The following is a 24068-nucleotide window of genomic DNA, read 5'->3' on the forward strand; positions in this document are numbered from 1 at the left end:
AACTCTGTTCTCTAAAGTTTCAATCAGTTAGAAGTAGATATCATGCTTATTATCCCAGTGACAATGCCTAACTAATTATAGAATGCTTGGCAGTTTTGCTTGTATCTATTGAATGAAGTTATGAAACTTTAGCTTGCTTGTGGGTTTATAGAACAACTTTATATATATATATATATAAGGGGTGCACAACCCCTGGCCCATGGGCCAAATGTGGCCAGCGAATGTGTTATGTCTGGCCCTCAGGGCAAATTAAAACAACACCGAAATCTGGCCTGTGAACAGTAATTATATTAAAGAAATTAGTGTTTGCAGTCCTAGAAAATGCTGTCTGGCCCATGGCCAAAAATGGTTGTGCACCCCTGATATATATGCTCTCTTACCGTGCATTGTTTGAAATCCATAGCATGGCTCTGTCATTAGTCTTCACTACCTCTTTCTCTACTAGTTCTTTCATATATATGTAAAGCAGATTTAACTTACAATATATACTTGGGTGGCAGACCCCTATAGAGTCTTGTGGGTCAGTACCCCTATAGAATGTTGTGGGTCAGTACCCCTATAGAGTGTTGTGGGTCAGTACCCCTATAGAGTGTTGTGGGTCAGTGCCAAAATGCTCATGGAAAGGGCATCTCCACCTGCTTATGGAACTGGTTGCAGTGCAAGACTGTATTCATATCTCTCTCTCTCTCTCTTTCTCTCTCTCTTTCTATATATATATATATATATATATATATATATATATATATATATATATATATATATATATATATGGCCTAGCTATCACATTGAATGTTTATTGTTTTATTGACTGATTGATTGATTTATGTATTGATTGGTTGATTTTCATTACAGGGTCATATGTTGTTTATTTGTCTTTTCTGTCTTGAACAAATTATGGTCTTTTAAAATACAGAGTTGACAGAAAACAGATAACATATTCCTTATGATAACTACTTTAGATCTCATGACAGTTCTCACACATTAGAAAATCTCATGACAGTTCTCACATTAGAAAATCTCATGGCACAATTCTCACATGTTACAAAATTTCATAACACTGTTCTCACACATTAGAAAATCTCATGACAGTTCTCACACATGACACATTACAAAATCGCATAACAGTTCTCACTCATTACAAAATCTCATTAAATTTTTCAGATGTTACAAAAACTTCTGACAATTTCTCACACATTAGAAAATCTCATGATAGTTCTCACACATTACAAATACTAATAACAGTTATCACACATTACAAAAACTCATTACAGTTACCACACATTACAGAAACTCACTACAGTTATCACACATTACAAAAACTCATTACAGTTATCACACGTTACAAAAACTCATTACAGTTATCACACATTACAAAAACTCATTACAGGTCTCACATATTACAAAAACATGTGACACATTTTCTCAAACATTACAAAAAACTTGTGACAGTTCTCCCACATACAAAATCTAGTGCTAATTAATGTACATAGTTAATTTGTAGACAGGTGCTTTGTTTTGATTTTTAAAAACATGTGAGTTATTTTTCTTCAATACCAATGTATGACATGCTTGATGTCTATAGAATATACCATAATCTGTTGTTTTCTTTTTTTAAAAATAAATTTCACAGGATAAGAAATGAAAGTTTTACTGGTCTGAGGAAATTCAGTGGATCAAATGAAAATAAAAAGTGTAATGGATAAAAAGAAAGTAAAAGGTGCAGTATACCTGAATTAAGGGAAATTACAACATCACTTATTTAAGAAATAGTATTAGTCAGAAAAAAGATCTTTAAAAGAGCGATTGTTTGAATATGGATATTTACTTCTGTCATCTTTTTATTTAGGACTCTGAAGTGGATGAGATTCTCCGTGCACTGGATGAGGAGAATAACAGGCTTCTAAATGAGTCCCACAAAGGACAACGCTCAGAATCAGTATGTTAAATTATACCATGCCTTCATATATTTTCAGCTTAATGAAGAAGTTATTGAATTGCAGACTCAACAACATTTGTTGATTTTTGTGAATTCTGTTAAACCACCCAACATTAGTATCACTGGTAAAGTGTGAGTTATCATGCAATAAAAGTTGAGGTGATCTTTTAATGCTTATTCTGACATATCAGTTTCAGCGTTGGATAGCTATAAATACCGTATACCAGTGACCTTGACCTAGCACACTTCAAACATTTTTATCCATATTTTTCAAAACTTTCGCCAAAGAAAGAATGATTTTATTCATAAAAGATGAAAAATATCGGTTGCTTTAGTCTTTAAGATTGAATTTATTCAATTATTTTTTTGTTTAAATTGTAAGAATGCTCTTTTTCTTTATTGCTTACTTCGTGTCTGCCATCACTAGCAGTGTTTATCTTATGCTTTACACGTGACTGTATTTATAGAAGTGGGTATTCTTAGAAAAGTAGTTCTCCTTACAGCTCATACGGAAATGAACACAATTCATTTTGATCACGTGGTAACATTCTGACCAATGGAAATGTTACTTTCCTTTACCAGCTACTGGCATTGCAATTATTGCTTTATAATTGTGAAATATGAGAAAAACAATTTTTTGTAAATTGTTACATCAGACTATGCATCAATGAAAATACATAAAAAGTTCACATGGTATTAAGTGTCTCTGATAAATATTCAGTAGTTTTCACATTTTTATGTGCCTTTCTTTTGCAGACTGGGAAATCCAGCAACCGTTATCAAGACAACAGAGACGAAGAAGAGGATAATCACAAATATCTTTCAGAAGATACAGCTCCAGCTGTGTCTCGTGCACGAACTGTGATAAATTTTGTTTCTGCAAAACAACGAGCTATGAGTCGGAAGACAGCTAACAAGACGATACAGAGAGGACGAGATCTACTACAGATGTTGGAATTAGACGTAGCTAGATTTGATCTTTTAGACCTTCCGCCTGTTAAGGAATATGACTTGTATATTCGCAGTTTTGGCAGGACTGATACCAAACAGGTTGGACATGTTTTTAAATTATAGGTTTGCATGTAGTGTGACTTGTATATTCGCAGTTTTGGTAGGACTGATACCAAACAGGTTGGACATGTTTTTAAATTATAGATATGCATGTAGTGTGACTTGTATATTTGCAGTTTTGGCAGGACTGATACCAAACAGGTTGGACATGTTTTTAAATTATAGATATGCATGTAGTGTGACTTGTATATTCACCGTTTTGGCAGGACTGATACCAAACAGGTTGGACATGTTTTTAAATTATAGATATGCATATAGTGTGACTTGTATATTCACATTTTGTCAGGACTGATACCAAACAGGTTGGACATGTTTTTAAATTATAGATACCCATATCATTTTACTCATATATTCATGGTTTTGTTTTGGCAGGATTAATACTAAACAAGTTGGACATGTTTATATGTCATAGATAATACATGCTTTATCTGATTTGTATATTAGTGGCTTTGGCAAGACAAATACCAACCAGATTGGACATGTATTTTAATTATGGATACACATGTAATGTGACTTGCAGCTTTGGTACTGTTGTATGAGGTATGCTTGATCAAAGTGTCTTGTTTTGAGATAACTTCAGAGTAATAACTACACTCATACCCAAAAACAGGGTCTGTAACCATACCTGTTATTTGTACTTGACCAAAGTGTCATACTTGTTTGGTAACTTATTCATGCCTTTAAAAGTTGTCCATATCTGTGGAGCTATATGAGGGATGATTGACTGAGGTCTCTTTTAGAAAGATAAATTGTGTGATAAATACATTCTGACCCCAAAAATGAGGTCCATAACTATACCTTGTTGACTGAGGTGTCCTACAGTGAGATAATTTATTTGTAATAATAAAATTGATATCCAAAATGAGGTCCATAACCATGCCTGTTATATGAAGGTTGATTGAGGTGTCTTACAGTGAGATAGTTTATTTGTAATAATTAAATTCATATCCAAAATGAGGTTCCATAACCATACCTTCTTTTGTATGAGGAATGCTTGACTGAGTTGTCTTATATTGCGGTAACTTCAGTGTGATAACTAGATTCATACCCAAAATGAGGTCTATAGCCATATGTTATATGAGGAATGTTTGACTGCAGTTTGTTATGGTGAGGTAACTTCAGTGTAATTATATTCATACCCAAAAATGAGGTCCATAACCATGCCTGTTATATGAGGAGTGCTTGACTGCAGTTTGTTATAGTGAGGTAACTTCAGTGAAATAACTCTATTAATACCTAAAATAAGGTCCAAAACCATTCCTGTTACATGAATAATGCTTGACTGCAGTTTGTTATAGTGAGGTAACTTAAGTGTAATTATATTCATACCCACAAATGAGGTCTATAACCATTCCTGTTACATGAATAGTGCTTGACTGCAGTTTGTTATAGTGAGGTAACTTCAGTGAAATAACTCTATTAATACCTAAAATAAGGTCCAAAACCATTCCTGTTACATGAATAGTGCTTGACTGCAGTTTGTTATAGTGAGGTAACTTAAGTGAAATAACTCTAATCATACCTAAAATGAGGTCTATAACCATTCCTGTTACATGAATAATGCTTAACCGAGGTGCCCTATATTGAAAATTCACTGTATGTTGAAGAATTTTGGTTTTTTTTATAACCAAAACGGCATATTTACAGTGTGAGTCAGAAAACATGGAAATGATAGCCTAGAAAATAAATGGGTTTTCACTATTATGACAATTGGCTGTTGACAATTTTTCTTTGAATATATTTTGATCTAATTGTCTGTTTTTTAAAATATATTTCAGGCCTATGTACAGACAAATGACGATAACATCGACAGGGATATTCAGACCGAGGAAATAGATTCCAGACAAAAATGGTCACAGCATCCACCAGAAGATTTTCTAGGAGTGGGACGTAAGTTTTCTTATGTCACTTCATCTGTTTAAGGAAATTAAAATTGTATGGATGAGTTCTGTGCGTTTGACCAGTCCAATTAAAATTGTATGGGTCTGTTCCATGTTGACTTATCCAGTTAAAATTGAGTCTGAGTAATGGCAGTACACATATTGTCTGAGTATGAGCAATATACATATTCTCTGAGTATGAGTGATACATATATTGTCTGTGCATGGGCATTATACATATTGTCTGAGTATGGGCAGTATACATATTGTCTGAGTATGGGTGATACATATATTGTCTGAGTATGACTGATACATATATTATCTGAGCATGGGCATTATACATATTGTCTGAGTATGGGTGATACATATATTGTCTGAGTATGGGTGATACATATATTGTCTGAGCATGGGTGATACATATATTGTCTGAGTATGGGCAATACACATATTGTCTGAGTATGGGTAATGCACATTGTCTGAGTATGGGCAGTACACATATTGACTGAGCATGGGTAATACACATTGCCTGAGTATGGGCAGTACACATATTGACTGAGCATGGGCAGTACAAATATTGTCTGAGTATGGGTGATGCATATATTGTCTGAGTATGGGCAGTTCACATATTGTCTGAGTATGGGCAATATACATATTGTCTGAGTATGGGTGGTACATATATTGTCTGAGTATGGGCAGTACACTTATTGTCTGAGTATGGGTAATACACATTGATTATGGGCAGTACACATATTGTCTGAGTATGGGAAGTACAAATATTGTCTGAGTATGGGTGATGCATATATTGTCTGAGTATGGGCAGTTCACATATTGTCTGAGTATGGGCAATATACATATTGTCTGAGTATGGGTGGTACATATATTGTCTGAGTATGGGCAATATACATATTATCTGAGTATGGGCAATATACATATTGTCTGAGTATGGATGATACATATATTCTCTGAGTATGGGTGATACACATGGTCTGAGTATGGGTAATACATATTGTCTGAGTATGGGCAGTACATATATTGTCTGAGTATGGGTGGTACATATATTGTATGAGTATGGATGGTACATATATTGTCTGAATATGGGTGGTACATATATTGTCTGAGTATGGGTGTTACATATATTGTCTGAGTATGGGTGATACATATATTGTCTGAGTATGGGTAATACACATTGTCTGAGTATGGGCAGTACACATATTGTCTGAGTATGGGTGATACATATATTGTCTGAGTATGGGTGTTACATATATTGTCTGGGTATGGGTGATACATATATCATCTGAGTATGGGTAATACACATTGTCTGAGTATGGGCAGTACACATATTGTCTGAGTATGGGCAGTACAAATATTGTCTGAGTATGGGCATTATAAATATTGTTTGAATATGGGCAATACATATTGTCTGAGTATGGGCAGTACACATATTGTCTGAGTATGGGCAGTACAAATATTGTCTGAGTATGGGCATTATACATATTGTCTGAGTATGGGCATTATAAATATTGTATTATAGGAGCCCTGAGTGGCCGAGTGGTCTAAAGCGCTCTCCGTTATGGATCATTGCCATCTCACTTCTGTCTGAGTGGGTTCAAGTCTTGGATTCAGCCAATGTGAGTATGTGAGAAAGCTTGCCAGTAGCTTCTTGTGGGTTGGTGATTCTTTCTGGGGTTTTCCCGGATTCTTCATCCACCATTTATATTGGCTGCCATGTATAGCCTATTGTGTGCTGAAATATGGCATTAAACCCTACAACAACAACAGCAACAACACATATTATCTGAATATGGGCAGTACACATATTATCTGAGTATGGGCAATACATATTGTATGAGAATGGGCAGTACACATATTGTGTGAGTATAGACAATACACATATTGTCTGAATATATGCAATGCACATATTGTCTAATTATAACACTGTAAATACGAAAATGAGACAAATTTTCCCATGTTTAATTGTCTTGCCAAAGATGGTGTAGTTTTAAGCCTGTTTTAAAAAATGTAAAATTTACAGTAATTGCTTTTCTTCTAGGAGGTGATGGTGAGAAAGACTTTGAGGAGGAAGAACAATCTCAGATGAAACAGAACAAAGAACAAGACTTGGGACGACTACACAAGTTCCTTGCAAGTGCTGGCCAGGTACCGGTCTTGTGGTATTCCTAAATTAGCAAGTTTGATTATGTTACCAGTCTTGTGATATTCCCTAATTAGTAGGTATTCTTGTGTTACCAGTCTTGTTATACTCCTTGATTAGCAAGTTTGCTTATGTTACCAGTCTTGTCATACTCCGTGATTAGCAAGTTTGCTTATGTCACCAGTCTTGTCATACTCCGTGATTAGCAAGTTTGCATATGTCACCAGTCTTGTTATACTCCTTGATTAGCAAGTTTGCTTATGTTACCAGTCTTGTCATACTCCTTGATTAGCAAGTTTGCTTATGTTACCAGTCTTGTGATACTCCAGAATTAGCAAGTTTGCGTGTTACCAGTCTTGTGATACTCCAAAATTAGCAAGTTTGCTTATGTCACCAGTCTTGTGATACTCCAAAATTAGCAAGTTTGCATGTTACCAGTCTTGTGATACTCCAAAATTAGCAAGTTAGCTTATGTCACCAGTCTTGTGATACTCCAAAATTAGCAAGTTTGCGTGTTACCAGTCTTGTGATATTCCCTAATTAACATGTTTGCTTATGTTGTGTCAAATATCTGTCATCCGTCAGTCCACTCTGGTTTTTTGTTTCATTTTTGAACAGATTTTAATTGCATTTGGTATAAAGACTTGTACCATCAAGATCTCTATTGTAATTCATAATCAGTAAAATGCATGCATACTAATTAGGTGATTTTGGATCAAACTCGCTGTATAGAATTATGTCATTAAGATCTCTGTTGTAATTTATAATCAGGAAAGTCTATGTATACTAATTAGGTGATTTTGGATCAAACTCATTATATATAGAATTATGTCATCAAGATCTCTGTTGTAATTTATAATCAGTAAAATCTGTGCATACTAATTAGGTGATTTTGGATCAAACTCGCTATATAGAATTATGTCATCAAGATCTCTGTTGTAATTTATAATCAGTAAAATCTGTGCATACTAATTAGGTGATTTTGGATCAAACTCACTATATAGAATTATGTCATCAAGATCTCTGTTGTAATTTATAATCAGTAAAATCTGTGCATACTAATTAGGTGATTTTGGATCAAACTCACTATATAGAATTATGTCATCAAGATCTCTGTTGTAATTTATAATCAGTAAAATCTGTGCATACTAATTAGGTGATTTTGGATCAAACTCACTATATAGAATTATGTCATCAAGATCTCTGTTGTAATTTATAATCAGTAAAATCTGTGCATACTAATTAGGTGATTTTGGATCAAACTCACTATATAGAATTATGTCATCAAGATCTCTGTTGTAATTTATAATCAGTAAAATCTGTGCATACTAATTAGGTGATTTTGGATCAAACTCGCTATATAGAATTATGTCATCAAGATCTCTGTTGTAATTTATAATCAGTAAAATCTGTGCATACTAATTAGGTGATTTTGGAACAAACTCACTATATAGAATTATGTCATCAAGATCTCTGTTGTAATTTATAATCAGTAAAATCTGTGCATACTAATTAGGTGATTTTGGATCAAACTCACTATATAGAATTATGTCATCAAGATCTCTGTTGTAATTTATAATCAGTAAAATCCATGCATACTAATTAGGTGATTTTGGATCAAACTCGCTATTTAGAATTACGTCATCAAGATCTCTCTTGTAATTTATAATCAGTAAAATCCATGCATACTAATTAGGTGATTTTGGATCAAACTCACTATATAGAATTATGTCATTAAGATGTCTGTTGTAATTTATAACCAGTGAAATCCATGCATACTAATTAGGTGATTTTGGATCAAACTCACTATATAGAATTATGTCATTAAGATCTCTGTTGTAATTTATAATCAGTAAAATCCATGCATACTAATTAGGTGATTTTGGATCAAACTCGCTATATAGAATTATGTCATCAAGATCCTTGTAATTTATACTCAGTAAAATCTGTGCATACTAATTAGGTGATTTTGGATCAAACTCGCTATATAGAATTATGTCATGAAGATCCTTGTAATTTATACTCAGTAAAATCCATGCATACTAATTAGGTGATTTTGGATCAAACTCGCTATATAGAATTATGTCATTAAGATGTCTGTTGTAATTTATAACCAGTAAAATCTGTGCATACTAATTAGGTGATTTTGGATCAAACTCGCTATTTAGAATTATGTCATCAAGATCTCTGTTGTAATTTATAATCAGTAAAATCTATGCATACTAATTAGGTGATTTTGGATCAAACTCGCTATTTAGAATTACGTCATCAAGATCTCTGTTGTAATTCATAATCAGTAAAATCCATGCATACTAATTAGGTGATTTTGGATCAAACTCACTATATAGAATTATGTCATCAAGATCTCTGTTGTAATTTATAATCAGTAAAATCTGTGCATACTAATTAGGTGATTTTGGATCAAACTCGCTATTTAGAATTACGTCATCAAGATCTCTGTTGTAATTTATAATCAGTAAAATCTATGCATACTAATTAGGTGATTTTGGATCAAACTCACTATATAGAATTATGTCATCAAGATCTCTGTTGTAATTTATAACCAGTAAAATCCATGCATACTAATTAGGTGATTTTGGATCAAACTCACTATATAGAATTATGTCATCAAGATCTCTGTTGTAATTTATAATCAGTAAAATCTATGCATACTAATTAGGTGATTTTGGATCAAACTCGCTATTTAGAATTACGTCATCAAGATCTCTGTTGTAATTCATAATCAGTAAAATCCATGCATACTAATTAGGTGATTTTGGATCAAACTCACTATATAGAATTATGTCATCAAGATCTCTGTTGTAATTTATAATCAGTAAAATCTATGCATACTAATTAGGTGATTTTGGATCAAACTCGCTATTTAGAATTACGTCATCAAGATCTCTGTTGTAATTCATAATCAGTAAAATCCATGCATACTAATTAGGTGATTTTGGATCAAACTCGCTATATAGAATTATGTCATCAAGATCCTTGTAATTTATACTCAGTAAAATCCATGCATACTAATTAGGTGATTTTGGATCAAACTCGCTATATAGAATTATGTCATCAAGATCTCTGTTGTAATTTATAATCAGTAAAATCTGTGCATACTAATTAGGTGATTTTGGATCAAACTCACTATATAGAATTATGTCATCAAGATCTCTGTTGTAATTTATAATCAGTAAAATCTATGCATACTAATTAGGTGATTTTGGATCAAACTCGCTATTTAGAATTATGTCATCAAGATCTCTGTTGTAATTTATAATCAGTAAAATCCATGCATACTAATTAGGTGATTTTGGATCAAACTCGCTATATAGAATTATGTCATTAAGATGTCTGTTGTAATTTATAACCAGTGAAATCCATGCATACTAATTAGGTGATTTTGGATCAAACTCACTATATAGAATTATGTCATCAAGATCTCTGTTGTAATTCATAATCAGTAAAATCCATGCATACTAATTAGGTGATTTTGGATCAAACTCACTATATAGAATTATGTCATTAAGATCTCTGTTGTAATTTATAATCAGTAAAATCCATGCATACTAATTAGGTGATTTTGGATCAAACTCACTATATAGAATTATGTCATCAAGATCTCTGTTGTAATTCATAATCAGTAAAATCCATGCATACTAATTAGGTGATTTTGGATCAAACTCACTATATAGAATTATGTCATTAAGATCTCTGTTGTAATTTATAATCAGTAAAATCCATGCATACTAATTAGGTGATTTTGGATCAAACTCGCTATATAGAATTATGTCATCAAGATCCTTGTAATTTATACTCAGTAAAATCTGTGCATACTAATTAGGTGATTTTGGATCAAACTCGCTATATAGAATTATGTCATGAAGATCCTTGTAATTTATACTCAGTAAAATCCATGCATACTAATTAGGTGATTTTGGATCAAACTCGCTATATAGAATTATGTCATTAAGATGTCTGTTGTAATTTATAACCAGTAAAATCTGTGCATACTAATTAGGTGATTTTGGATCAAACTCACTATATAGAATTATGTCATCAAGATCTCTGTTGTAATTTATAATCAGTAAAATCTATGCATACTAATTAGGTGATTTTGGATCAAACTCGCTATTTAGAATTATGTCATCAAGATCTCTGTTGTAATTCATAATCAGTAAAATCCATGCATACTAATTAGGTGATTTTGGATCAAACTCACTATATAGAATTATGTCATCAAGATCTCTGTTGTAATTTATAATCAGTAAAATCTGTGCATACTAATTAGGTGATTTTGGATCAAACTCGCTATTTAGAATTATGTCATCAAGATCTCTGTTGTAATTTATAATCAGTAAAATCTGTGCATACTAATTAGGTGATTTTGGATCAAACTCACTATATAGAATTATGTCATCAAGATCTCTGTTGTAATTTATAACCAGTAAAATCCATGCATACTAATTAGGTGATTTTGGATCAAACTCACTATATAGAATTATGTCATCAAGATCTCTGTTGTAATTTATAATCAGTAAAATCTATGCATACTAATTAGGTGATTTTGGATCAAACTCGCTATTTAGAATTACGTCATCAAGATCTCTGTTGTAATTCATAATCAGTAAAATCCATGCATACTAATTAGGTGATTTTGGATCAAACTCACTATATAGAATTATGTCATCAAGATCTCTGTTGTAATTTATAATCAGTAAAATCTATGCATACTAATTAGGTGATTTTGGATCAAACTCGCTATATAGAATTATGTCATTAAGATGTCTGTTGTAATTTATAACCAGTGAAATCCATGCATACTAATTAGGTGATTTTGGATCAAACTCACTATATAGAATTATGTCATCAAGATCTCTGTTGTAATTCATAATCAGTAAAATCTGTGCATACTAATTAGGTGATTTTGGATCAAACTCACTATATAGAATTATGTCATCAAGATCTCTGTTGTAATTTATAATCAGTAAAATCTGTGCATACTAATTAGGTGATTTTGGATCAAACTCACTATATAGAATTATGTCATCAAGATCTCTGTTGTAATTCATAATCAGTAAAATCTGTGCATACTAATTAGGTGATTTTGGATCAAACTCACTATATAGAATTATGTCATCAAGATCTCTGTTGTAATTTATAATCAGTAAAATCTGTGCATACTAATTAGGTGATTTTGGATCAAACTCGCTATTTAGAATTACGTCATCAAGATCTCTGTTGTAATTTATAATCAGTAAAATCTGTGCATACTAATTAGGTGATTTTGGATCAAACTCGCTATTTAGAATTACGTCATCAAGATCTCTGTTGTAATTTATAATCAGTAAAATCTGTGCATACTAATTAGGTGATTTTGGATCAAACTCACTATATAGAATTATGTCATCAAGATCTCTGTTGTAATTTATAATCAGTAAAATCTATGCATACTAATTAGGTGATTTTGGATCAAACTCGCTATTTAGAATTACGTCATCAAGATCTCTGTTGTAATTCATAATCAGTAAAATCCATGCATACTAATTAGGTGATTTTGGATCAAACTCACTATATAGAATTATGTCATCAAGATCTCTGTTGTAATTTATAATCAGTAAAATCTATGCATACTAATTAGGTGATTTTGGATCAAACTCGCTATATAGAATTATGTCATTAAGATGTCTGTTGTAATTTATAACCAGTGAAATCCATGCATACTAATTAGGTGATTTTGGATCAAACTCACTATATAGAATTATGTCATCAAGATCTCTGTTGTAATTCATAATCAGTAAAATCTGTGCATACTAATTAGGTGATTTTGGATCAAACTCACTATATAGAATTATGTCATCAAGATCTCTGTTGTAATTTATAATCAGTAAAATCTGTGCATACTAATTAGGTGATTTTGGATCAAACTCACTATATAGAATTATGTCATCAAGATCTCTGTTGTAATTTATAATCAGTAAAATCTATGCATACTAATTAGGTGATTTTGGATCAAACTCGCTATTTAGAATTACGTCATCAAGATCTCTGTTGTAATTTATAATCAGTAAAATCCATGCATACTAATTAGGTGATTTTGGATCAAACTCGCTATATAGAATTATGTCATTAAGATGTCTGTTGTAATTTATAACCAGTGAAATCCATGCATACTAATTAGGTGATTTTGGATCAAACTCACTATATAGAATTATGTCATCAAGATCCCTGTTGTAATTCATAATCAGTAAAATCCATGCATACTAATTAGGTGATTTTGGATCAAACTCACTATATAGAATTATGTCATTAAGATCTCTGTTGTAATTTATAATCAGTAAAATCCATGCATACTAATTAGGTGATTTTGGATCAAACTCGCTATATAGAATTATGTCATGAAGATCCTTGTAATTTATACTCAGTAAAATCTGTGCATACTAATTAGGTGATTTTGGATCAAACTCGCTATATAGAATTATGTCATGAAGATCCTTGTAATTTATACTCAGTAAAATCCATGCATACTAATTAGGTGATTTTGGATCAAACTCGCTATATAGAATTATGTCATTAAGATGTCTGTTGTAATTTATAACCAGTGAAATCCATGCATACTAATTAGGTGATTTTGGATCAAACTCGCTATATAGAATTATATCATCAAGATCTTTGTTGTAATTCATAATCAGTAAAATCCATGCATACTAATTAGGTGATTTTGGATCAAACTCGCTATATAGAATTATATCATCAAGATCCGTGTTGTAATTCATAAACAGTAAAATCCATGCATAATAATTAGGATCAAACTCACTATGTAGAATTATGTCATCAAGGTCTTAGATAAGTTCCATTATAAGCAACATCCACACATATAAATGAGGAATTCTTGCATCTGATTGGCTGAGCTTGTTAACAATCTAGAACTGTATTCTTTAAAACAGAATTTGTTAAACATGTTGTATTGGCTTATTTGTGCATACCTTGGTTAAGTTCAATAGTGTTATGCCAGCATATTAATAAAGCAATCCTGCATCTGTTTGGTTGAGATGTTACCATATTTCTGATCAGAATTTAATCAAACTTTGCATGTAAGCTCATATAATCAAGATCTTGGACTAATTGGATTCTGAATGAGTACATCATATGTTAGTGGGGCTTTTAACATCTGGTTTTCATAGTATGTGACTATGGGGCTTTTGACATCTGGTTTTCATAGTATGTGACTATGGGGATTTTAACATCTGGTTTTCATAGTATGTGACTATGGGGCTTTTGACATCTGGTTTTCATAGTATGTGACTATGGGGCTTTTAACATCTGGTTTTCATAGTATGTGACTATGGGGCTTTTGACATCTGGTTTTCATAGTATGTGACTATGGGGCTTTTAACATGTGGTTTTCATAGTATGTGACTATGGGGCTTTTGACATCTGGTTTTCATAGTATGTGACTATGGGGCTTTTAACATCTGGTTTTCATAGTATGTGACTATGGGGCTTTTGACATCTGGTTTTCATAGTATGTGACTATGGGGCTTTTAACATCTGGTTTTCATAGTTTTTGACTATGGGACTTTTGGCAATTGGTTTTCATAGTTTGTGACTATGGTGTTTTTAACATCTGGTTTTCATAGTTTGTGACTATGGGGCTTTTAACATCTGGTTTTCATAGTTTGTGACTTAGGGGCTTTTGGCAACTGGTTTTCATAGTTTGTGACTATGGGGCTTTTGGCAACTGGTTTTCATAGTATGTGACTATTGTGTTTTTAACATCTGGTTTTCATAGTTTTGACTATGGGGCTTTTGGCAACTGGTTTTCATTGTTTGTGACTATGGGGTTTTTAACATCTGGTTTTCATAGTTTGTGACTATGTGGTTTTTGGCAACTGGTTTTCATAGTGTGTGACTTTGGGTTTTTTATCCTCTGGTTTCATAGTTTGTGACTATGGGGCTTTTGGCAACTGGTTTTCATAGTTTGTGACTATGGTGCTTTTAATATCTGGTTTTCATAGTTTATGACTATGGGGTTTTTAACATCTGGTTTTCATAGTTTTGACTATGGGGCTTTTGGCAACTGGTTTTCATTGTGACTATGGGGTTTTTAACATCTGGTTTTCATAGTTTGTGACTATGTGGTTTTTGGCAGCTGGTTTTCATAGTGTGTGACTATGGGTTTTTTGACATCTGGTTTTCATAGTTTGTTACTATGGGGTTTTTAACATCTGGTTTTCATAATTTGTGACTATGGGGTTTTTAACATCTGGTTTCATAGTTTGTAACTATGGGGCTTTTTACATCTGGTTTTCATAGTTTGTGACTATGGGCTTTTGGCAACTGGTTTTCATAGTATGTGACTATGGGGCTTTTGACATCTGGTTTTCATAGTATGTGACTATGGGGCTTTTAACATCTGGTTTTCATAGTTTTTGACTATGGGACTTTTGGCAATTGGTTTTCATAGTTTGTGACTATGGTGTTTTTAACATCTGGTTTTCATAGTATGTGACTATGGGGCTTTTAACATCTGGTTTTCATAGTTTGTGACTTAGGGGCTTTTGGCAACTGGTTTTCATAGTTTGTGACTATGGGGCTTTTGGCAACTGGTTTTCATAGTATGTGACTATTGTGTTTTTAACATCTGGTTTTCATAGTTTTGACTATGGGGCTTTTGGCAACTGGTTTTCATTGTTTGTGACTATGGGGTTTTTAACATCTGGTTTTCATAGTTTGTGACTATGTGGTTTTTGGCAACTGGTTTTCATAGTGTGTGACTTTGGGTTTTTTATCCTCTGGTTTCATAGTTTGTGACTATGGGGCTTTTGGCAACTGGTTTTCATAGTTTGTGACTATGGTGCTTTTAATATCTGGTTTTCATAGTTTATGACTATGGGGTTTTTAACATCTGGTTTTCATAGTATGTGACTATGGGGCTTTTAACATCTGGTTTTCATAGTTTGTGACTTAGGGGCTTTTGGCAACTGGTTTTCATAGTTTGTGACTATGGGGCTTTTGGCAACTGGTTTTCATAGTATGTGACTATTGTGTTTTTAACATCTGGTTTTCATAGTTTTGACTATGGGGCTTTTGGCAACTGGTTTTCATTGTTTGTGACTATGGGGTTTTTAACATCTGGTTTTCATAGTTTGTGACTATGTGGTTTTTGGCAACTGGTTTTCATAGTGTGTGACTTTGGGTTTTTTATCCTCTGGTTTCATAGTTTGTGACTATGGGGCTTTTGGCAACTGGTTTTCATAGTTTGTGACTATGGTGCTTTTAATATCTGGTTTTCATAGTTTATGACTATGGGGTTTTTAACATCTGGTTTTCATAGTTTTGACTATGGGGCTTTTGGCAACTGGTTTTCATTGTGACTATGGGGTTTTTAACATCTGGTTTTCATAGTTTGTGACTATGTGGTTTTTGGCAGCTGGTTTTCATAGTGTGTGACTATGGGTTTTTTGACATCTGGTTTTCATAGTTTGTTACTATGGGGTTTTTAACATCTGGTTTTCATAATTTGTGACTATGGGGTTTTTAACATCTGGTTTCATAGTTTGTAACTATGGGGCTTTTTACATCTGGTTTTCATAGTTTGTGACTATGGGCTTTTGGCAACTGGTTTTCATAGTTGTGACTATGGGGTTTTTGGCAACTGGTTTTCATAGTTTGCGACTATGGGGCTTTTGGCAACTGGTTTTCATAGTTTGTGGCTATGGGGTTTCTAACATCTGGTTTTCATATTTGTATAACTACTCTGGAGGCTTTATTATTTAGTTACTGAACTACAGCACCAATGGATATTTACTAGTAGCAATATTACTAAACTAGTGGAACTGTTATTAAAGTATATAATAACATGAAATATTGTTCAGCAGTCTGCTCTTATTTTTTACCCACCCCACTCCCCACAAGCTGGTGGTGGTGGTGGTATCCAGGAATCATTTTGTGTGCTGTTCTGTCCATCTGTCATAACTATTATCTTTTCTGTCCATCTGTCATACCTATTATCTTTTCTGTCCATCTGTCATACCTATTATCTTTTCTGTCCACCTGTCATACCTATTATCTTTTCTGTCCATCTGTCATACCTATTATCTTTTCTGCCCATCTGTCATACCTATTATCTTTTGTGTCCATCTGTCATACCTATTATCTCCTTATTCTTTTGATAAATCTTCATGAAACTTGCTATGAATTTGAATCATGATGTGACATGATATGTAAAGTATGGAGTCCGTCTGATGAACATTTGAAGTATTGTTCCCATTTTTAAAAAATATTATGTCCATCCATCAGTCTTGTCCAGAACCATCAGAGATATTTTCATGAAGCTTGGTATACATCTGTATTATTATGAAAGTGTGTACCTTGTAAGATTCAGATTTGTCAGGTTAGTCATTTTAGAGTTATCTCCCCATTTTTGATACTATTATTTACACTTTATATTATATGAATGTTATTCTGTAAGTGCATAGTTACTGACATATAAAATTTTAAACAGGTGATAGGTATACTTCTGTATTCTGTAAGTGCATGGTTACTGACAGATCAAATTTTAAACAGGTAATATGTATACTTTTGTATTCCTAAGTGCATGCTTACTGACAGATCAGATTTTAAACAGGTGATAGGTGTATTTTTGTATTCTGTAAGTGCATGCTTACTGACAGATCAAATTTTAAACAAGTGATAGGTCTATTTCTGTTTTCTGTAAGTACTTGCTTACTGATAGATCTAATTTTAAACAGGTGATGGGTATACTTCTGGATGAGAAAAGAGATGAGGAAACAAGAGGTGAGAGTGAAAGCAATAAATCCAGTATCAGTATCAGTGAGGGTTACAGTCAGCTGGTGGTACTAGATGTCTTGGCAGGTAAGGGCTTTTTTTTGTTTTCTTATTAAAGAAAAGTATTTACAATCAAATCAAGCATTAGTCACTTGTAAACAGTACTAATTACTAATTACTTGTAAAGGATACAACTTTTTAAAAAAAACACTGACTTTGGTTACCAAGAAGTTAAATCCTGCGAAAATACCCATTTCAGTTTGGAGTCCGCATTTGAAATAGATGTATGCACTAGTTCTCATCTAGGATTATCACAGAGTGAAGCTAAACATTTTGCCTATTTCAATTCAGCATACATCCTCTGTTTTGTATGATGTAGTATTTTTAGGGAAACAAATGTGATTGAAATGAGATTGTATCTTTAGATAAACAAATGTGATTGAAATGAGATTATATATTTGGGTAAACAAATGTGATTGAAATGAGATTGTATAGGTAGGGAAACAAATGCAGTTGAAATGAGATTGTATTGTTAGGTAAACAAATGTGATTGAAATGAGATTGTATAGTTAGGGAGACAGATGCAGATGCCTGGAAATGAGTTTGTATAATTGTGAAAACAAATGCAAATGCCTGGAAATGAGATTGTATTGATTGCAAAATAAATGCTATTTAAATGAGATTTAGCTAAATAGGATGTGTCAGTATGTGAGGTTTTTTCACCTAGTAACTGTACAGGTACATCAGTATGTGAGATTTCTTTACATAATGGCAGTTCAGATGTGTCAGTATGTGAGATTTCTTTACAACTGTACAAAAATGCATGTACAGTGAAAAATCCTTCCATCCCTGAAAAGAGAATAGTCCCAAGAGCACCCATGTTAGTGTTAGAACATCAAATAGTATTATTGTGACGACTTTGGAATTAAACTTTCATTTTTCCTCTTTAATACCATTTCCCAAATTTTCCTTTTAAGATGCTTACCTAACTATTTAAAACTTTAGGTAAATATGTTAATATTTTCACTTTTTCTGAATATTAATGATTTTTAGTGTTAATAGCATTGCTTGCTGCCAGTCACATTGTGCATGTTGTCTATCTTTCTAAAGGTAACACGGGGGGAGGGGGCTAATTTTTGGATATAACTTATTCTTAAGAACTTTTCTTTAATCTATGATTGCCAAATGATTTTGACTTTTCTTAAAATAACTTTATTTTACTAAATGCATTAAGATTTTTATCCTTTTGTATTACAGGGAGATATGTGGAGTTTGCTTGCTTTTCCCCAACCCAGCCTAATTTCCTGTTGACACTTTACAGCAAACCTCAGACTGTGAGTGTCCTTATTTCCAAATTTTGCTCTGGACTGGTTTATTACATTATACTCATAATTTGACTTGTATTTGCTACAGTGACATCAGCTGATTAAGCCAGTAGGGCATTAGTTAATACTGAAATAAATGTGTCTCAGATAAAGTTCACATCAGAGTATAGTAGTTATTCCTTCGCTTTCTGGAAAACCAGCATGCAGTGAGATCTTCAAAATTATGGCACTAAGTGAAACTTATGAATTATATCTACACTTGTTAACTTGTCCATGAATAAGGAATAATGAAGTGAATGCACATAATATACACTGTGAATCCACATAATATATTGTGTGAATCCACATAATATACGATGTGAATCCACACAGTATACAGTGTGAATCCACTTAGTATACAGTGTGAATCCAAATAGTATACAGTGTGAATCCACATAGTATAGTGTGAATCCACATAGTATACAGTGTGAATCCACATACAGTGTGAATCCACATAGTATGCAGTATCCACATAGTATGCAGTGTGAATCTACATAGTATACAGTGTGAATACACATAATATACAGTGTGAATCTACATAGTATACAGTGTGAATCCACATAATATACAGTGTGAATACAAATAGTATACAGTGTGACTCTAGAGTATACACTGTGAATATACATAGTATACACTGTGAATTCACATAGTATACATTGTGAATCCACATAGTATACAGTGTGAATCCACATAGTATACAGTGTGAATCCACATAGTATACAATGTGAATCCACATAGTATACAGTGTGAATAATATACACTGTGAATCCACATAGTATACAATATGAATCTACATAGTATACAGTGTGAATCCACATAATATACAGTGTGAATCCAAATAGTATACAGTGTGAATCTACATAGTATACACTATGAATATACATAGTATACACTGTGAATCCACATAGTATTCAGTGTGAATCCACATAGTATACAGTGTGAATCCAAATAGTATACAGTGTGAATCCACATAGTATATGTGAATCCACATAGTATACAGTGTGAATCCACATAGTATACATTGTGAATCTACATAGTATACAGTGTGAATCCACATAATATACAGTGTGAATCCAAATAGTATACAGTGTGAATCTACATAGTATACACTGTGAATATACATAGTATACACTGTGAATCCAAATAGTATACAGTGTGAATCCACATAGTATATGTGAATCCACATAGTATACAGTGTGAATCTACATAGTATACATTGTGAATCCACATAGTATACAGTGTGAATCTACATAGCATAGTGTGAATCCACATAATATACAGTGTGAATCCAAATAGTATACAGTGTGAATCTACATAGTATACACTGTGAATATACATATTATACACTGTGAATCCACATAGCATACAGTGTGAATCCATATAGTATACACTGTGAATCCACATAGTATACATTGTGAATATACATAGTATACACTGTGAATCCACATAGTATACAGTGTGAATATACATAGTATACACTGTGAATCCACATAGTATACATTGTGAATCCACATAGTATACAGTGTGAATCCACATAGTATGCAGTGTGAATCCATATAGTATACACTGTGAATCCACACAGTATACAGTGTGAATCTACATAGTATACACTGTGAATCCACTTAGTATACAGTGTGAATCCACATAGTATAGTGTGAATCCACATAATATGCAATGTGTGGAAGGTATGTCATTTGTTTCTGATGCAGTAACTTTGTTTTGATAAAATAAATGCAGTTGATATAAAAACATCTATTATCAATTTTAATTTTATCCAGCTCCTTCTCATCCTAACTCCACTACATTTAGAAATGTCATAATGCTTTCATTCAAACCTAATTCATGGCCAAAATGTTCATTATTTATGACACTTGAAATTTTAGTTGAGACATCTTTGTGTAATTGTGGATATTATTTTTCCTTGATGGAGTATTTTCATAAGTGACAGATTTTTTAAAATATTGCTTGTGGATATTCTGTTGGCTTGATTGATATTTTCATAAGGGTCCTGCATTTTGGAGATCGCCTTGTCCATCCACCAGTCTGTCCATTCACACTTGTGTAATCAACATAACTTGGGAACCCTTATATGTATTTGGATGTCATTGGGAAAGTGAATTGCCTGTTACATGTTGTTGCCATTGGGAAGGTGAATTGCCTGTTACATGTTGATGCAGTTGGGAATGTGAATTGCCTGTTACATATTGATGCCATTGGAAAGGCAAATTACCTGTTACATGTTGATGCAGTTGGGATGGTGAATTGCCTGTTACATGTTGTCACCATTGGGAAGGTGAATTGCCTGTTACATGTTGATGCCATTGGGAATGTAAATTGCCTGTTACATGGTGATGCCATTGGGAAGGTGAATTGCCTGTTACATGTTGATGCCATTGGGAATGTGAATTGCCTGAGAGGTTTTATCCTTTAAAATCTAAATTGATAAAGCTATGTTAAAAATCCAAATCACACACACTTTTAAAATCTAAATTGTTAAAGCTATGTTAAACATACAAATCACACACACCTTTGAAATCTATATTGATAAAGCTATGTTAAAAATCCAAATCACACACACTTTTAAAATCTAATATGTTAAAGCTATGTTAAAAATACAAATCACACACACCTTTAAAATCTTCTTTTGATAGAGTTATTGTTCTTTATCCATCACTTTAAAGTTAGCAGATCTTTGTAAATCACACATTTCTACAGTCATTCAACATATTGTGATGTAACTTGGTTTATATATTGTCTGATAGCACTAGATGGACTTTTTATGAGTTCTGTCTTCTAAGCTCGATTTTCAGTGGCCAGTGACAATTGATTTCGTATCTTTTCATGGGATGTTGCTTGTAAAGGGCATAGTTAATAAACCATTAAACATATTGTGATGTAGCTTGGTTTATACATTGTCTCATAGCACTAGATGGACCTTTTATGAGTTTTTTCTTCATTTATAAGTTCGGTCTTCATAGCTCCATTTTCACTGGTCAGTGACAATTGATTTCATATCTTTTCATGGGATGTTTTTGTAACAGCCATTGTTAATAAACTATTCATCATATTCATATGCAATTTATATGAATCCTGGACTTAACATCGGTCTTGTATGGGTTGAGTCTTATTTACAGGAGGTTTTGGCTCCATGATTGTTCATTCATCCTTTCTCTCTCTCTCTCTCTCTCTCTCTCTCTCTGTGCATACCTTTTTCAAACCAGATTTGGCGTGTGGATTCAGATTCATGAGGCTTTGAGCCCTGACTTTGGTTTCCATGGGACATCTTTACTAAGCATTGGATTTCAACAAAATTTGTCATACAAGTTCAAATGTTGGTTTTGCAGAAGATTCTGTTTAGGACCAGACAAATGATTTCTAGAGAATGGGACCCATTGTAAAGCATCCATCACAAATAAGTGTATTTTATTTTTATTTTTATGAAGCAGCCATCACAATTAGGTGTAGTTTTTATTTTCTTTGTGAATCATCTGTCACAATTAGACTGGTGTAGTTTTTATTTTCTTTGTGAAGCATCCGTCACAACAAGATGTAGTTGTTGCTTTTCTTCACAGGTATCAGATGATAAACCAGTAGACAAGAGAGGAATCATATGTGTCTGGAACACTAACGAACCCTTCTACCCACAAAAGTAAGTTCATTTAGTATAAACTCTTAGGAGAATCATGTGCATCAGGAAAGAGGTCAGTTCCTGCTAACAACACACCACCTGTACAGGAAAGAGGTCAGGTCCTGCTGTTAACACCTGTAGTGGAAAGAAATCAGGTCCTACCATTAACATCTGTATGGGAAAGAGGTCAGGTCCTGCCATTAACACCTGTATGGAAAAGAGGTCAGGTCCTACCATTAACACCTGTATGGGAAAGAGGTCAGGTCCTGCCATTAACACCTGTATGTGAAAGAGGTCAGGTCCTGCCATTAACACCTGTATGGGAAAGAGGTTGGGTCCTGCTATTAACACCTGTATGGGAAAAAGATCAGGCCCTGTAATTAACACCAATACTGCAAAGAAGTCAGGTCCTGCTATTAACACCTATATGGGAAAGAGGTTGGGTCCTGCTATTAACACTTATATTGGAAAGAGGTTGGGTCCTGCTATTAACACTGTAATGGAAAGAGGTTGGATCCTTCTATTAAAACCTGTGCAGGAGAGAGGTCAGGTCCTGCTATTAACACTTGTATAGGAAAGATGTTAGGTCCTGCTATTAACACCTGTATGGGAAAGAGGTCAGGTCCTGCTATTAACACCTGTATGTGAAAGAGGTCAGATCCTGCTATTAACACCTGTACTGGAAAGAAGTCAGGTCCTGCTATTGACACCTGTATGGGAAAGAGGTCAGGTCCTGCTGTTAACACCTGTTTGTGAAAGAGGTCAGATCCTGCTATTAACACCTGTACTGGAAAGAAGTAAGGTCCTGCTATTGACACCTGTATGGGAAAGAGGTCAGATCCTGCTATTAACACCTGTATGGAAAAGAGGTCAGGTCCTTCTATTAACACCTGTACAGGAAAGAGGTCAGGTACCTTCTATTAACACCTGTACAGGAAAGAGGTCAGGTCATTCTATTAACATCTGTACAGGTAAGAGGTCAGGCCTTGATGTTAAACCAGTCCAGCATATTATTGTCAGATCAGGTGTGTTTTCCAATGTCTGTTCACTTCCAGTCATGAAGATTGATTTGCTTTTATGGTGTTTCTATTCCGGCACAGGTACAAAAGTATACTGTGTTGTGCCAAGGTCATTGGAGTAAAGTGCTTGACCACTGATACAATAGTAGTGTTACATACCAGAGGTCTTTACTTGACAGAGTGGTGTCAAACCCTGGCACAATTCCCGCTAGAAATTATAAGTTTAC

General features: G+C 33.5%; 1 protein-coding gene across 1 annotated transcript in view; it reads left to right on the plus strand.

The window, feature by feature from the left end:
• Positions 1–24068, plus strand: part of LOC149792220 (uncharacterized) — a 124999-nt gene that overhangs the window by 78347 nt on the left and 22584 nt on the right. Inside the window, exons 16-22 of the mRNA XM_089969543.1 lie at positions 1847–1936; positions 2693–2986; positions 4786–4897; positions 6938–7044; positions 17794–17917; positions 19088–19164; positions 22767–22843. Of these exons, the coding sequence (XP_089825669.1) occupies positions 1847–1936; positions 2693–2986; positions 4786–4897; positions 6938–7044; positions 17794–17917; positions 19088–19164; positions 22767–22843 (881 nt within the window). The remainder of the gene's footprint in view (positions 1–1846; positions 1937–2692; positions 2987–4785; positions 4898–6937; positions 7045–17793; positions 17918–19087; positions 19165–22766; positions 22844–24068) is intronic.

This window comes from Sinohyriopsis cumingii, chromosome 9, assembly GCF_028554795.1.
Source record: "Sinohyriopsis cumingii isolate HCF-2022 chromosome 9, ASM2855479v2, whole genome shotgun sequence".
In the NCBI taxonomy this organism is placed as follows: domain Eukaryota; kingdom Metazoa; phylum Mollusca; class Bivalvia; order Unionida; family Unionidae; genus Sinohyriopsis; species Sinohyriopsis cumingii.